The sequence below is a fragment of the Berkeleyomyces rouxiae genome, assembly GCF_048999995.1.
Source record: "Berkeleyomyces rouxiae strain 22BRR77 chromosome Unknown BrBRR77_ptg000001l, whole genome shotgun sequence".
NCBI classification, from domain to species: Eukaryota; Fungi; Ascomycota; class Sordariomycetes; order Microascales; family Ceratocystidaceae; genus Berkeleyomyces; species Berkeleyomyces rouxiae.
The window spans coordinates 5,408,871-5,426,195 of record NW_027396491.1 but is presented as its reverse complement, the minus strand read 5'-3'; the positions used below and the strand labels follow the sequence as shown (position 1 = coordinate 5,426,195).

General features: G+C 48.5%; 4 protein-coding genes across 4 annotated transcripts; 2 read left to right on the top strand and 2 right to left on the bottom strand.

Moving 5' to 3' along the window:
• Nucleotides 1-2,485: 2,485 nt before the first annotated feature.
• Nucleotides 2,486-4,339, top strand: BROUX77_001526 (uncharacterized protein; the record flags this gene model as incomplete). The annotated part of the gene is made up of 1 exon (XM_073745965.1): nucleotides 2,486-4,339. The coding sequence occupies one exon, from the start codon at nucleotides 2,486-2,488 to the stop codon at nucleotides 4,337-4,339; it is 1,854 nt and encodes a 617-aa protein (XP_073609761.1).
• A 362-nt stretch (nucleotides 4,340-4,701) lies between these two features.
• On the bottom strand, nucleotides 4,702-6,642 carry BROUX77_001525 (uncharacterized protein; the record flags this gene model as incomplete). The annotated part of the gene is made up of 1 exon (XM_073745964.1): nucleotides 4,702-6,642. The coding sequence occupies one exon, from the start codon at nucleotides 6,640-6,642 to the stop codon at nucleotides 4,702-4,704; it is 1,941 nt and encodes a 646-aa protein (XP_073609760.1).
• A 582-nt stretch (nucleotides 6,643-7,224) lies between these two features.
• BROUX77_001524 (uncharacterized protein) lies at nucleotides 7,225-9,833 on the top strand (the record flags this gene model as incomplete). The annotated part of the gene is made up of 3 exons (XM_073745963.1): nucleotides 7,225-7,283; nucleotides 7,443-7,690; nucleotides 7,852-9,833. 3 exons carry the CDS (start codon nucleotides 7,225-7,227, stop codon nucleotides 9,831-9,833), a joined length of 2,289 nt encoding a protein of 762 aa, XP_073609759.1.
• Nucleotides 9,834-11,337: 1,504 nt separating this feature from the next.
• Nucleotides 11,338-12,504, bottom strand: BROUX77_001523 (uncharacterized protein; the record flags this gene model as incomplete). Its single annotated transcript, XM_073745962.1, has 1 exon — nucleotides 11,338-12,504. The coding sequence occupies one exon, from the start codon at nucleotides 12,502-12,504 to the stop codon at nucleotides 11,338-11,340; it is 1,167 nt and encodes a 388-aa protein (XP_073609758.1).
• Between the last annotated feature and the right edge of the window lie 4,821 nt (nucleotides 12,505-17,325).

Below are 17,325 nucleotides of genomic sequence, written 5' to 3'. Positions count from 1 at the left end.
TCGCTTCTGTCCCACTTCTTGACAGTTATGTCTAGTCTTCGTGCCACAGTTGTGTCTAATGCGTTAGGCCACTGTTCGGACTATTTTCTTTCGGCTGTTGTTGTGTCTACTTACGACCACTATACGTCTACTTCTTGTGACATGTTCTGTGTCCTCTACTTTGGACAGCTCTCTTGCCTGTTACTTTCTTCGACTCTGTTACGTCTACTTGCGACTACTCTATGTCTCCTTTCTGCGACCTCTTTGTGTCTTCACTTGGGCCTACTCTCTGCCTCTCTCTTTTGGACAATATCTTGTTGTTTTTCTTCTCGTTAAAAGAAACACGATGTCCCTCTTCGAAGTCCTGCCTATGGTGGTGCAGGCCAGTCTTGTATCTTGTGCTGAAATACTGCCAAGTTTGACAAGCTGACTTTACCAATTTCTTGTTTTCCCCTTTCACCAATACTCTTTACGGATCCTGCACGTCTTTGTTTCCATGCTGTCTGTTGTCATATACCAATTACCCGATCGATGATGAGTCCCCATTACACATGTTAGTCTATTCTCCCACAACCGGAATCGTGTTCGTTTACATCCATCGAACCATGTCCCAGGGGGTTCTTAGCTATTGTGGAGGCGATTATGTCGCGGCGATTGATGATTGTGCCAACTGAGTAGCCACTCTGGTGTACACTTGTTACCAGAACTTGGTAGTTCTCAGGGGACCTTCTGCATCTTGCAGGCAACAGATTTATGGGCTATGGAACTGAGCGATTGTTGTTTGTTATAACCTACAGGCCTGGCTCTTACTTCTATGACCAATGCCATAACTAGGGAGGACAACAAGGTTGAAAAACCTTTGCCTTTGCGGGTACTGAGCTGCGTTCTCAACTTATTCCCACTTAAGATCCTTGGTGCTGCCCCTCGGTTGATGAGGTTGCCTTTCGTTATTCCCATTCTTTTTTACCTTCCTCTTGTCTGTGGACACGAGGCCCTTACGAAGTTGTCGTTGCACTTCAAGGCCTTGTTTTATGTTGATCAGATGTACAAGCTTTCATGCTAGGGATTCCGTTGATCCCCTATACGTCACGATGTTGTTGGTGCATCGAGATCTACAATTCTTGCCTGCGGAGTCATGCTGTGTCTAGACCCGTATGGTTGGCTTATTCCTTCTGTTCCGATTCTGCAAAGCCCGGTGGACTTCCGTGTCCCTAGATGCCCGGCTTCCTTTTGCGAATTCTCCGACTTGATTCTAGTCTAGGATGTGGCGATCTTAGTACTGCTGTGGAAATCAGTCATTTAAAAGGAGCATACTGTCATGAATAGCCATTCTTGCCATTGCCATTGCATAGGGTTATGCCTGGCACCTTACCCCGCTTCCGTTGTGTCACGCTAATGTTCCAAGGACGTATGATGATACGGTTATACCACTTGGTGGTCTGTGTAACCTTGAGGTGTCACTCCGGTTTATCTACTCGGGTGTGGCCGGCTTGCACACTATAGATCATCGCTATTAGGTAACTCGGTACTCTGCAGTTGATGCAGCTTATTCTGAGTTGACTGCTATTCTCGTTCCTTTTGTGTCAACAGCGTTTGAGCGTGGGGCCCACACCTGTTAGGCCGATATCGCTGTAACGCGACATATCGTTGCCTGGGTGTCTTGAGGGATTTTCAGTTCTGCTGCTGCCGTGTTGGTTTATCTCGTGAACTAACATCCGGTTTGATAGTAGCGTCTGGTAACGTTGAGTTACGTATGTCCCCACTTTCGGTTATCTGTGATTTGGTTCTAGCTTGGGAAGATCTCTGTTGTCAGAATCTGCAACGCCTTAAATAGCGTTGCCTTCTGCCCTGTGTGATCAGGTTAACTCTTGCTCCCCAAGCTTAACAATCACATACACCCCTTTTGCCATTCTTCTTTGTATACTAGTTTATAGTATCACTTCTTCGATAGTACCTTCTTCTTTAGTACTATATCTTTAATTATCACTTGTTTCTTGATAGCCTTCATTGCATCAGTACCTTCTGTCGTCTTCGTTACCTCAGTGTTCCTGTGATTGTTTATTCCCTTCCGTGTGTTATAAGATCAATTAGTTGAGTGTGCCTCTTTACCTCAAACCGACCATACGACCTAGAGAGTTCTATCCTCTCCTCCCGGCCGTATATCCGCGCAGGCCTGACTGTCCACCTCTGGAACCTATCATTGTCCTGAGTCGTTGGCTTTCTAGAACCCTAATGGTTTCCTTGGGCCCTATCCGTAATAATTCTGGTCATAACTGCAAGACTCTCTTGTACTTAGTGAACCGCTCACACCCAGGTTGATGATGACGGCAAGTTGCGTCCGGTTGCGTTTTTCTCCAAGAAGTTGAGTCCTGCCGAAGTTAACTACGAGATTCATGACAAGGAGCTTTTGGCAGTGGTTAAGTGCCTTGAGGAATGGCGAGGCGAACTTAAGAGTTTGGGAGCGCCTTTCAAGATTTTGTCCGACCACAAGAACCTACAGTATTTCATGACGACTCGCAAACTTTCGGAGCGCCAGGTTCGGTGGTCGCAGATGCTTTCGGAGTTCGATTTTAAGCTGGAGTTTCGGTCAGGCAGCAAGAGTGGAAAGCCCGACGCCCTCAGTCGACGACAGCAAGATGTTCCGCAAGGCGAAGATGACGACCGCCTGAAGTCTCGGATCATGAAGCTCATCAAGGACCAATGGATTCCCCACACAGCAACGGTGCCTGTGGCAGCTGGTGACATCGCAGAAAGCCCCGACAATGTCCCGGACGGATCACGACTGTTTGTGCAACCGCACCTCCAAGAGCTTTGGGACCAAGCGAAGGACCACGACTCGGATATGCAGGAAATGTACCAAGCTTTGGCAGCAGGCGAACGAAGTTTTCCCCCGTCGCTGACCAAGAAGATAACGATATCCATAGCCGAGTGCGAATTCGACCAACGTGGAGCACTGTTATATCGCCACAAGTTGTTTGTTCCAGAATGGGAACCCCTACGGACGGCACTGATTCAGAAGACGCACGACTCACACATCACAGGCCACCCCGGACGCGACGGCACGCTTGCCATTCTGTCCCGCGAGTTTTTCTGGCCAGGTATATCGCGAGATGTGAGACGTTTTTGTGCGAACTGCAATGTTTGTGGGCGGTCGAAAGTGTGGCGCGAGCGTAAGAAGGGATTACTGTTGCCGCTTCCGATCCCGCAGCGACCCCACTCGGAGCTGGGTATAGACTTCATGACTGAGCTCCCCGCGAAGAAATCGGGAGATCCCCGCTACCTGATGGTGATTGTTGACCGTCTAACGGGAGGTGTTGCCTTGGAAGCCATGAACACGATGAAGGCCGAACAATGTGCAGAGAGTTTTCTGCAGTGTTACTGGAAGCACCATGGTTTCCCGCGCGCGCTGGTCTCTGATCGAGGCACTAACTGGACGAGCGAGTTTTGGACTCATCTTTGCAAGCTTACTGGTATCGAACAACGGTTGTCGACAGGTTTCCACCCACAGACTGACGGCGCAACGGAACGGATGAATCAAGAAGTTTTGACATACTTGCGATCGTTCATCACCTATTCGCAGTATGATTGGCCAGACTTGCTCCCCTCGGCCATGTTGGCGATCAACAACCGGAATACCTCGATGGGAATGAGTCCGTTTTTCCTGACGCACGGTTATCACGTCAGCCCAATCGAGCAAGTTACAGCAGAAGAGTCCGTTCCGCGAAGGCTAGAACACCGAGACGCCGAGAAGTTCATTCAGAGACTCCACGAAGGCTGGGAGCTAGCACAGGCAGCCATGGCAGCGCGACAACAGGACATGGAAGATCAGGCCAACCGATCGAGAGGCCCCCAGGTTCGGTTCGAAGTCGGAGACACCGTGTGGCTAAAGCTCAAGAATATTTCGACGCCGCAGCTATCAAAGAAGCTTTCCTGGACGAACGCGATGTACAAAGTCAGGAAGATTGTCTCTCCCCACGTTGTTGAGTTGGACGTGCCGACAAATGTTCACCCGAGATTCCACGTCGATTTGCTCAAGCCCGCCAGCCAGAACCCGTTCCCGTCGCAAGAAACGGACGACACGCAACCGCCGCCAATTGAAGAAAACGAATACGGCGAACCCGAGTACCTTGTTGAACGAATCCTGAGAAGCCGCCAGAGACGCGTTGGAAGAGGCTACCGCAGAGAAGTTCTTGTCAAATGGGCCGGATACGCAGAGCCAGATTGGAGACCGCGCGTTGATTTCGAGGACACCGAAGCGCTTGAGATGTTTGAAGCCGAGTTTGGAACAGAAGACGATGTGGGCGTACCAGAAGCTGACGCCCGGACAGGCCCCCGCACACGGACGAGAGGAGGGGGGTAATGTTACGGGTCGTGGACCCGATGTTGGATCATCTTTGGGCTGATCCATGTTGACCCACTTTTTGTGTGATTTGAAGTTGGGTCCACTTTCGGGTTAGGGTTTGTGGACCCACTTTTAGTCGACCAGGGTGCGACCCACTTTTTGTGTCACAAGGGTCGGGACCCACTTTTATGTGCACGGATGTTGCTCCACTTTTATTGTACAGGGGTCATAGGGCTGGTTGCCCTGGTGGGGCGCACACAACTGGATTGTCGAACGCCTATAAAGCAGAGCCAGTTCCCCCATCTTTAGTTTAGATTTTCTTCTTCCTTTTCTTTCTTTTCTTCCCTATGTTAAAGATAATAAACAGCATTTGGTCATAACTATGAGATTCTCTCATACTTAGTGAAACCCGTCACATTTTGCTTTATGCCCAACAGTTTGGCTAAAGCCTTGGAAAAAGCCGACGTAAACAGACTACCCCTGTCGGACACAATGTCCAATGGCAGACCGTGGAGCCTATACACTGCTGACAAATAGAGCTTAGCAAAACCTGCAGCATCCAGCGAGGAATCGCAAGGTATAAAGTGAGCCATTTTGCTAAGCCTATCGATGACAACGAGAATCATGTCAAAAGAATTGGAGACCGGCAAGCCGGTGATAAAATCAAGGGACACAGATGTCCACCGAGCTTGCGGAATGGTCAGAGGTTTCAGTAGACCGTAGGGACTATGTCGCGCGGACTTGATCCGTTGGCAGACCTCACAATTTCGGATGTACCGGATGACATCACGACGCATCCCGGGCCACCAGTATTCCCGAACAAGAAGTTCAAAAGTGTTCTTTTGTCCAGGGTGTCCGCTAGGCATAATATCATGACAATTCTTCAATGCACGAACTCGTAGATCCTCGTTCGGCAAATATAGAAGGTCGTTGACAAACAAAAGACCGTCATTGTCAAGCCTGCAGACACTGAGGTCCACATCTGGAGGTTTGGTCGACTGGCCTCGAAGAGCAGAAATAACATCAAGAGCCCACTTGTCCGTGGATAGCGCGATTTTTACCTCGTCTACCAAAGACATGGTACCAATAAAATTTTCAGGGGGAATAATAGGAGCACACAGCTCTTTATCCTCCTCAGAAGAAGAAGAAACGAGGTCTTCGTAGCGTCTGGTCAGGGCATCAGCTCTAGAATTCAAGGAGCCAGGCCTATAAGTGATGACATAACGGTACTCGCTCAGTTCCATAGCCCACCTCGCTTGCCGTCTGTTCATGGCCGGAATTTGCTTAAGAACGGCTAAATTCCGATGGTCCGTCAATACCAGAACAGGTTTTTCCAGACTTTCAACCATGAATCGCCACGACTTTAGAGACTCCACAATGGCTAACAACTCCTTGTCACCTACGCCGTAGTTACACTGGGCAGGATTCATTTTTTGAGAGAAATAGGCCACGGGGTGTAGTAGAAGCCCCTTGTCAGTCGGGTGGTATTGAGACATGACGGCAGATATTACACGGTCAGACGCGTCTGTTTCAATAACAGTGTCCAACAGGTAATCAAAGTGCTTGAGGATAGGTTCAGAGCAGAAAAGGTCCTTCAGGGTGTGAAATGCTGCCTCACATTCAGAGGACCAGACAAAAGATTGCGTCTTTTTAGTCAACTCGAAGAGAGGTGTGCAGATTCTAGAGAAGTCACGGATGAACCTCCTATAGAAATTGGCAAAACCCAAAAAGGACTGGACTCCCTTAACAGTTCGGGGAGCCTCCCACTCACGGACAGCCGCAACTTTAGCGGGGTCCATCTTCAGAGCATCGGCTGAAATAACAAAGCCAACAAAGGTAGTTTCAGTCTTGTCGAATTCGCATTTTTCACCCTTGACAAACAGACTGGCCTGCGCTAATTTTAGCAGGACTTTGCGCACATGAACATCATGTTCCTCTTGGTTCAGAGAGAACACCAGGATATCATCCAAGTAACAGACACAGAATATGTCCAAATACTCCGACAAGACCTCGCTGACATATTTCTGACACGTGGCAGGAGCATTGGTGAGCCCAAACGGCATCACATTGTACTCAAAAATGCCATATCGAGTTCTGAAAGCTGTCTTGTATTCATCACCTTTCTTGATGCGAATCAAGTGGTACGCAGCTCTCAGATCCAGCTTTGTAAAAATGTTTCCCGTAGCCGCCGTGCGCAGTGATTCATTGATCCGAGGCAGAGGAGTTACGTCTTTGATGGTGATATCATTGACGGCTCGGAAATCAACACAGAATGTTACGGGTCGTGGACCCGATGTTGGATCATCTTTGGGCTGATCCATGTTGACCCACTTTTTGTGTGATTTGAAGTTGGGTCCACTTTCGGGTTAGGGTTTGTGGACCCACTTTTAGTCGACCAGGGTGCGACCCACTTTTTGTGTCACAAGGGTCGGGACCCACTTTTATGTGCACGGATGTTGCTCCACTTTTATTGTACAGGGGTCATAGGGCTGGTTGCCCTGGTGGGGCGCACACAACTGGATTGTCGAACGCCTATAAAGCAGAGCCAGTTCCCCCATCTTTAGTTTAGATTTTCTTCTTCCTTTTCTTTCTTTTCTTCCCTATGTTAAAGATAATAAACAGCATTTGGTCATAACTATGAGATTCTCTCATACTTAGTGAAACCCGTCACATATTATCTTTAACATCTTCTTGAGTTTTCTCACGATCCCCTGGAGTTACGGGATCCGTTCAAGAAGTTTTATATACAGTTTTCATCCCTCTATTTGGATATGTTCCTATCCCTGTTCTACCTGTTTGTTTTTATCCTATTTGGGCAAGTGCAATCTTATGCCATGTTGAGCCCTAGGACCCCCAGTTTTCCGCCTTTCCTCCCCGCCACGTTGCCACCCTAGGTCGCCACCATGCCCCAGCAGACCGAAGTCAACCCGCAGCCTGATGTTACCACGTTCCAGTTGTTACAGTCAGTGCATCAGCTGTTATCGAGCCAACAATGTTCCCCCTCTCCCACACACAATATCTCATGGCCCCAGTGGGATGGTCAGCCCTCTTCGTTCAAGCGTTTCTTCAATCAACTGAAGCTTAGAGCCCGGATCAGCCATCGCCACCGCCTCACTCCCAGCGAAATATGTTTCGAAATCTTTATGAGTATTCCCCAAAGCCAGCAGCCACGTTTGGATCTTTGGCTCGATCAAGGGGAAGCTCACGACTGGGACTGGGAGAAGCTTTTAGAACACATCAACGACCAGTTCACCGACAAGCAAGCTGTGATGAAGGCAGGTCAGAAGTTGATGACCATGAGAATGGGAGAAGCGCAGACTTTCAACGCGTTTCTGCAAGACTACGAATATTCGCTGAGCGCCTGTGGAGGTTGGCATTGGCCCGACAGATGCAAGATCCTATTCATAGATGCGGCCCTCAACGACACATTACAGTACCACCTCACTCCGAAGAAGTTACCCGACGACGATTACAACAAGTGGGTGACGAAAGTACGGACTATAGCTGGAAGAGTTGAGTGCTTGCCGAAGTTAACTACGAGATTCATGACAAGGAGCTTTTGGCAGTGGTTAAGTGCCTTGAGGAATGGCGAGGCGAACTTAAGAGTTTGGGAGCGCCTTTCAAGATTTTGTCCGACCACAAGAACCTACAGTATTTCATGACGACTCGCAAACTTTCGGAGCGCCAGGTTCGGTGGTCGCAGATGCTTTCGGAGTTCGATTTTAAGCTGGAGTTTCGGTCAGGCAGCAAGAGTGGAAAGCCCGACGCCCTCAGTCGACGACAGCAAGATGTTCCGCAAGGCGAAGATGACGACCGCCTGAAGTCTCGGATCATGAAGCTCATCAAGGACCAATGGATTCCCCACACAGCAACGGTGCCTGTGGCAGCTGGTGACATCGCAGAAAGCCCCGACAATGTCCCGGACGGATCACGACTGTTTGTGCAACCGCACCTCCAAGAGCTTTGGGACCAAGCGAAGGACCACGACTCGGATATGCAGGAAATGTACCAAGCTTTGGCAGCAGGCGAACGAAGTTTTCCCCCGTCGCTGACCAAGAAGATAACGATATCCATAGCCGAGTGCGAATTCGACCAACGTGGAGCACTGTTATATCGCCACAAGTTGTTTGTTCCAGAATGGGAACCCCTACGGACGGCACTGATTCAGAAGACGCACGACTCACACATCACAGGCCACCCCGGACGCGACGGCACGCTTGCCATTCTGTCCCGCGAGTTTTTCTGGCCAGGTATATCGCGAGATGTGAGACGTTTTTGTGCGAACTGCAATGTTTGTGGGCGGTCGAAAGTGTGGCGCGAGCGTAAGAAGGGATTACTGTTGCCGCTTCCGATCCCGCAGCGACCCCACTCGGAGCTGGGTATAGACTTCATGACTGAGCTCCCCGCGAAGAAATCGGGAGATCCCCGCTACCTGATGGTGATTGTTGACCGTCTAACGGGAGGTGTTGCCTTGGAAGCCATGAACACGATGAAGGCCGAACAATGTGCAGAGAGTTTTCTGCAGTGTTACTGGAAGCACCATGGTTTCCCGCGCGCGCTGGTCTCTGATCGAGGCACTAACTGGACGAGCGAGTTTTGGACTCATCTTTGCAAGCTTACTGGTATCGAACAACGGTTGTCGACAGGTTTCCACCCACAGACTGACGGCGCAACGGAACGGATGAATCAAGAAGTTTTGACATACTTGCGATCGTTCATCACCTATTCGCAGTATGATTGGCCAGACTTGCTCCCCTCGGCCATGTTGGCGATCAACAACCGGAATACCTCGATGGGAATGAGTCCGTTTTTCCTGACGCACGGTTATCACGTCAGCCCAATCGAGCAAGTTACAGCAGAAGAGTCCGTTCCGCGAAGGCTAGAACACCGAGACGCCGAGAAGTTCATTCAGAGACTCCACGAAGGCTGGGAGCTAGCACAGGCAGCCATGGCAGCGCGACAACAGGACATGGAAGATCAGGCCAACCGATCGAGAGGCCCCCAGGTTCGGTTCGAAGTCGGAGACACCGTGTGGCTAAAGCTCAAGAATATTTCGACGCCGCAGCTATCAAAGAAGCTTTCCTGGACGAACGCGATGTACAAAGTCAGGAAGATTGTCTCTCCCCACGTTGTTGAGTTGGACGTGCCGACAAATGTTCACCCGAGATTCCACGTCGATTTGCTCAAGCCCGCCAGCCAGAACCCGTTCCCGTCGCAAGAAACGGACGACACGCAACCGCCGCCAATTGAAGAAAACGAATACGGCGAACCCGAGTACCTTGTTGAACGAATCCTGAGAAGCCGCCAGAGACGCGTTGGAAGAGGCTACCGCAGAGAAGTTCTTGTCAAATGGGCCGGATACGCAGAGCCAGATTGGAGACCGCGCGTTGATTTCGAGGACACCGAAGCGCTTGAGATGTTTGAAGCCGAGTTTGGAACAGAAGACGATGTGGGCGTACCAGAAGCTGACGCCCGGACAGGCCCCCGCACACGGACGAGAGGAGGGGGGTAATGTTACGGGTCGTGGACCCGATGTTGGATCATCTTTGGGCTGATCCATGTTGACCCACTTTTTGTGTGATTTGAAGTTGGGTCCACTTTCGGGTTAGGGTTTGTGGACCCACTTTTAGTCGACCAGGGTGCGACCCACTTTTTGTGTCACAAGGGTCGGGACCCACTTTTATGTGCACGGATGTTGCTCCACTTTTATTGTACAGGGGTCATAGGGCTGGTTGCCCTGGTGGGGCGCACACAACTGGATTGTCGAACGCCTATAAAGCAGAGCCAGTTCCCCCATCTTTAGTTTAGATTTTCTTCTTCCTTTTCTTTCTTTTCTTCCCTATGTTAAAGATAATAAACAGCATTTGGTCATAACTATGAGATTCTCTCATACTTAGTGAAACCCGTCACACAGAATCGTAAACTGCCTGGCTTCCTAGCAAAAAGAATCGGGGAAGCCAGCGGCGAAGAGGAAGAGGAAATAAAGCCTTTAGCAAGCATGCCATCTAGATATTTTTTGACAGCCTGCAACTCGAGTGGAGTCATATCGTACAGCGGGGCCTTGGGGTATTTCGCATCGGGAACGAAGTTAATCGCATGATCAATGTCCCGGTGAGGTGGTAGTTGATCAGCACCTTCTCGAGAGAACAGAGGAAGTAGGTCATGGTATTTCTTCGGGATGCGTTCAAGGAGCCGTGCATGCTCTTGTTCCGGAGTTAGGTCCTCCTGATTGAGATAATCCAGGACTTCCTGAGCGGTGACACGATAAATCTGTAGTTTCTCAGCTTTGGCAAAGCGATGCAAAGCCTGAGACGACACCGTCACACAGGAACAAGACACAGCTGACGATTGTGCAATAAAAGAAGGAAGGGGTGAAGTGGCTGAAGCAGGAGCAGATCCCTCAATCTGACTGCCAGCGGTAGAAGCAATATTTTTGTCGTTTTTTGTATAAGAAAAATCAAACGAAGCGCCAGAATCAGTAGAAGCAGTCGAAACAGAAGAAGAAGAAGAAGAAGAATCAGAAGCTGCCACAGCATTGCCATCGGCGGTAGAAGTAACCGATATCTTGAGCGTATTGGAAGGCCAAGAAATTTCCGGGTTATGGGCGTCGAGCCAGCATTTCCCCAGGATGATGTGGTAGCCCCCAAGCTTCGTGATTTGAAAAACCAAAGTTTCTGAATAATTAGGAAAAGAGAGGGACAAAGGAACTTGGTGGGTCACTTTACCCGCAGCAGTTTCACTACCATCAACAACATGGAGCGACTCGGCTCTGGCCTTGAGAACAGTAGGAATCTGATGCCTTGCTATAAATTCAGAATCCACAAAACAAGTTGTTGATCCCGAATCCACCATAGCGTAGGCCTCAATGGAATTATTCACTGTCACAGGAATAACCAGAGGGGGAGAGTTACCATAATCGATAGCATTATCAAGAGAACAAGTGCTGATTCTCAAGAGACCCTCATCAGCAGCGTCAGGGCTAGCCAGGACCAGAGGGGAATGGGTCGGTAGCCCTTCTAGTTTTTTGACGCATCAGGCGCAGGGGCCGTCGAGGGAGCCCGGGTAGAAGTGGAGGGAGAAGGGACAGTAGCTGCGCGAAGAGCAAGGTTGTTTTTGGGGCAAGCCTTTAGCATGTGGTCCTTTGCGCCACACTTCCAACAAACACCCTTTGCCATTTTGCCGTCAGCAGTCTTACGGAAGGGTAGACCGTTGGCATCGGGACCTGCAGAGGTACCCTTAGCTGGCTTGGTGTTGGGGACAGCTTTTTGGGCGCCAGCATTTCTCGAACGAGAATCTTGCTGAAAGGGGACCACACCAGGAGGCGGTTGGATTTTCCCGTTGTTTCCCCGGGTTCGGTTGTTGATCGTATTGTCCAGCGTGTTGCAGAAATTAGCGAACTGATCAAGCGTTCCCTTAGGGGCAGGATAGGTGTTCCAAGCCAGAGCGTCCTGTATGTGGGGCTTGAGGCCTCGCTGAAATAGTGCAATGGTGAAATCAGCGTCGGCCCAACCGAGTTTCTTCAACAGCGTTGTAAAAGCAGAGTGATAGGCAGTACAAGTACCTGTCTGCTTTAAGTCGAAGATCTGCTGGGTCGCAGTCATGCGCCAGTCAGGGTCATCGAAAGCCTCAGCTAACGATTTCATAAAATCGTCGTACGTTTCAAAGTTCATGTGTCCAGTGGCCGGGTCCATCCGAGGCATGGCCCAATCCAGAGCGCCATCTCTAAGGTAGGAGAAGGCAGTCATCAGCTTGCGCTGCTCCGTGCGGTGGTGCTTGGGTGCAGCAGCAAATTTGACCGCAAGTTGCCTCTGGAACGCCTGGAAGCCTTGCTGATTGCCATCATAGGGCACGACATCAAGATGCTTGTCGGCCTCTTTCAACGGATCGGCATCCTCTTCCCGTTTGACTCGGGGAAGAGACTCAAGGGAGTTGAAGCGGGCTTCAGCGCCAGCCTGGAACGCAGCCCAGTAAACCTGAGCCGCATCAGGAACAGAGCCAACGGGGATGGGCGGGGCACCATCGTCGGTGCGCAGACCAGACATGTAAGCCGCCACAATAGCCATTTTGATCTCAGCACTGAACTCCCTAGGAAGGGCACCGAGATGCCAGTTCTCAGGAGTTCGGTCAGGAATCGACAGGAGGAACGTATTGAGATGCTCGATCATTTCGCGAGTGAGGGCCATTGCGAGTTGAAACGTAATAGAGAGGGAAAAATAAATGAGGAGAGAAAAAAGTGCCAAAGAGAGCCAAAGTTGTAATAGCGTCGGGTCTTCAAATGAAGCTTAACAAAATATTACGGATAGGGCCCGAAGAAAGGATTAGGGTTCCGGGTACAGCCAACGACTCGGGACAATGATAGGTTCCTGAGGTGGACAGTCGGGCCTGTGGAGGAAGACGTCAGTTAGACAGAGTGCTAAGACGTATGGTCGGTTGAGATGAAGAGGCAACACACAACTTAGATGGCTATTCTGAGAATAGAGCGGCACAAAGAGGAAGGAGGAGGAACAATCACACACTTCAAAGAAGAAGAAAGGTTGAACTGCAAAGAAAGCAAGAACAGAATGGTATAAAGAAGAAGAAGAAGGTAAGCAAGTGCATGTGATTGTTAAGCTTGGAGAACAAGAGTAAACCTGATCAACTCAGGGCAGGAGACGACGATATTTATGTTGTCGGCGCTCCTGACAAAACTCTGTCTTCCCAAGCTAGAAACAATCAACATCTAACTATGAACAAAAGATAAGTCTCGTGTAAACAAGACGTAACAGGTTCGTAACAATCGAACCAGATAACAACCCCCACCTAAGCACGCAATGGCAATTGCAACAAGAAAACTCCGCAGCAGCAGAACAACGTCTATCAGAGCACCCGTGCTCAGCACATCCCACGACAACCTCATATCCGTTGATCAACTCACGATCTACACAGACCAACCTGTGCCATAAGCGCATCTTCATAGGTCGCCGACCTTCGGCGTTGTGGAAAAGAAGAGTGGGGTAGGTCTCATGCATAACCCTTAGCATGAGCAGTGTCAGGATGGCTATTCATGACACCCACTTACTTGTCCAACTATTCCTACACCCACGAGTCCACCTATCTATTAAACTACTTGTCCACCTGCTTGTCGACCTATGTAATAAACTACTTGTCAACCTACGTCCAAACATAATTGTCGAAGTGTGTGTTACAGTACTTGTCGACCTGTCTGTCAACCTAATTGTCAACTTATCCTGCCACTTATCCACTTAATTATCCTGCCTTTTGTCAACTTGCTTGTCAACTTGCTTGTCCACCTTGTTCTCAACTTGCTTGTCCTGATACTTGATGACATACCTGTTACACACCTTGTCCGCCCATCTCCCACCATAAATCTCCTGTCAGTTGTTCACCTATTCCTGGTCCTCTTTGTCCATCCCCTTGTCCACACCATTGCCACATACTACACACAATCTTGCCCTATGCCACTGTAGCCCATGTCCTACCCTGTTAATCTGAATCAACCGACCGCAGCCTTATCCTATCCTCAACAGTGAACCTCACCATCAGTTCGACTACCTGTAATCGCCCTTTGTTTTCCATATCATCTGTCGCCTGTCAGTCTTGCCTTGCATCTCAAAACAAGAGAGTATATACTGTACCTACTGCCACTACAGTTGAATGTCAGTCAAGGTAGTACAAATATACTCCACTGTACTGTTTGTCGTTACACACTAACAAACTGCATCGTCACTTCTTCAAACCCGTTAGTTCGTATCTGTTATTTACTGCAGTAGTCTGTTAAACAAAACCCTCGCCTTAGTTCTTTTTTGCCTCAGCCTGCCTGTCTGGAATCACACAATCTGCACTTTGTTTTGTTATCTTGAATGTCTACGTGTCTATAACTTGATTCCCGGAAACACCGCCCCGACCATCACCAGACGTTTACCATCGTTGCACATCAGCTACTTGTATCTAGCGCAATCAAATCAAATAATATCAGTAAGCTCAGTGACTTTGGGCCATCCCTCGAGTTCACTTTGATTTCTTTATTTAAATCTCCACGTGCTTGTTACCTGCCTTACGGGATCACTCCCTTGACTACTACCACACGTTGAACTTCACTGTACCTCAATCATTTATAGCCCAGGAAATTAGACTGCATTAATAGGCTGAGCATTGTCTAGCTATCCTCCGAGTATACTTTGATGTCTCACTTTAAATGTCCTCACGTTCGTAACTTGACTTCAATGATCACCACCCCGATGCCCACCACCCGTTGAGCTTCACTGCATGCGGACCACTGATCTACAGTGCAAGCAAATTATACAAATAAGCCCGTCAAGGCTAGGCTATCCTCTGGGTGTTTTTTCATTTCCTGCTTTCATCGTGTTCATGTCTGTGGCTTGACTGACGAGATCACTTCTCTCAACAGCAAGCATCCTGCGTTCGACCTTACTACACTTCAACTACTCATCGTCAACGTGGTTGGGGTATATCAATGAACTCACCAAAGTTTGTCCACTTTGCCAGTATGCTTGGCTTTCCCAGTTTAAATCGCCTGATTTCTTTAACTTGGTTATTAGAATCACAGGCCCGATCACCACCACACGTCCGACGTCACTGCACCTCAACCGCTTGTTCCCTGCGGAATCCAATTATACCAATAGCCAGATCTTGCTCGGACCATTCCCTAGGTCTGTTTTTATTTTCGTGGTGCAGTGTCGTCATGTCGTCAAATCAATTTCGGCGTCTCCACCCCGTGCATACCCCGGGTCATCCCACCACGTTCGCCTTCACAGCACATGAGTTACTTTTCGCCTCTACATTTCAACTATACTGATAGTTTTCTCTCATTCCGTTGGTTTCCCGAGTCTAGTTTACTTTTCTTCTTGCAATGTCTCCGTCTTTCGAAATGGATTTTGGCATCACAACCATGTACACACCTCCGAACACTACCACACGTTTACCGTCACAGCACAACCAACTCTTGACGCCTCTATAATCCAATTGGGTTTTCTTGTGTATTCAAGTTGGCTCATCCTCCGTGCACAGTCTTTTTTGCGTCATGCACTCTGTCCGTTTCGCCAAATCAAATTTCGCATCTCAACGCCGTGCACACCTCCGAACAACACAACACGTTTGCCGTCACAGCTCAACCACCTCTTGTCCCCTCTGTAATCCAATTGGTTTTTCTTGTGTATTTCAATCGGCTCATCCTCCGAGCATCGTCTTTCTTTTGTCGTGCACACTCCCCGTCTCGTCAAATCAACTTTCGTATCACCACCGCGTTCGCTGCTTCTAACATCACGACACGTTTACCGTCACAGCACATCGAAAACTTGTCGCCTATAAAATCCAATTATACCGGCGTGTGTGTATCACTCAGTTCATGCTCTGTGCCCAAACTTTCTTTTGTGATTTCAATCCTGTGTTGTTCGCAACTTGACTTCCGCATCACCACCCCGCTCACTACCCCGATCACCACAACACGTCTGCCTTCACTGCATCCCAACCACTTGTCATCTGCACAATCAAATTACACCGATATGCTCCCCCAAGCCAGCTCATTCTCCGAGTATACTTTGCCCTCTTGCCTTATCACTCGTCATGATTGTCACTTGCCTTGACCTCACATCCGCTGCTCAAAGGAGATATTCAATTCCGGCCACCACCCAACTCTCGCCTGTGACACTTCACCAGCACCAATCTCAATCTCCAGCCTATACTCAATGTCCCTTCTGTATCTTCGGTCACATCTTGCTCTGTCTCTGTAACTATATCTGCTCAAACTCGGTGTTGTGATCTACCAATTGTCTTGTGTGCACTCCCATTTGTGTCATGTTCATTATGTCAGCCTTGTTCTCTTAACCCTACCCAATATTCGTCAATGTGCAATGGCTACCAACAAGCCAAGCAAAAAACGAAGTCAACCAGTCTTCTAACTTTTCAAACAACCACCACAGCTGCACCACGTCGTTCCAAAAAAAAAAAAAAATATGAATACTACAGCAACCAGTCCAGTGGTTTATCTTCACTTTTAAACACCTTTTGTTCATTTTAATGCAGTTCTCGTGAGTGCATCGAGCTGTGAAGACAGGCAATTGCCTCGATCACTTCCAATACGAGTATGCTATTCTCTGATCCAGCGGATCCCTGTTACTTCCCCACTGTTTCCTGAGTTGCACAGCAGCTTTGTTCGTCGAATTCTTTTTTCAAACAACTTGGATTTTTTCTTGACTGACCACCCCATCCCGAATACTTTGTCACATTTTGTCGCAGTTGAACTTTCTTTGAAATCTTCAAACAGCCACCACAACTGCAAATATACTTCAAAAAAATCATGGTCTGTAATAGTTTGTCTCTTCAAGCCTCAGCTTCACTCTAATTCTCTTGTTTTCTTTTTTAATGTAGATCTCACCAGTGCATCCCAGTGCAAAGACACTCAATAGTTGCGACAGCTTCCAGGCCATGTCCACTAAAGCAACCACTGTAGCCACTGTAAATCGCTGTCATGCCAGTCACATACAACTGATTTGGATTTTTTTTGCCAGCTTCAAAATGTATGTCTCAACAGGCTCTCACGATGCAGCCATTTCTGAGTCGTGAAATTTAGCAACTGGACGTGTGTGAAGAATAAAAGGCAATTGTGTTGCACATCTCTTGCTATCAAGTTTTCTTATTTTAGTAAACATATAATTAATGGTGAATGCAAATACATGAAATAGCAGATGTATGGTTGATTGCGTTGATGTTAAACACCAAGTTGTTCAATCGTGATGTCGCAAAATCAGTGTGTGCGTCAAGTAAATATGTGTGTGTAAGTGTGAGTGTGTCGTTGGGACTTGGACATCGTCAAGGGCACTTGCAAAAAAAAAAAAGAATGCTGTACCAAGATATGGATGAATGGGATGAATTGTACATGGGTACATGTCAATTGCCAGGTCTGCTCAGCAACAGGACCAGGGTACAAGATTTGTTTTTTTTCTGCAGGCAAATAGCCGAGCATAAACAAGCGGATCCAGCCAATC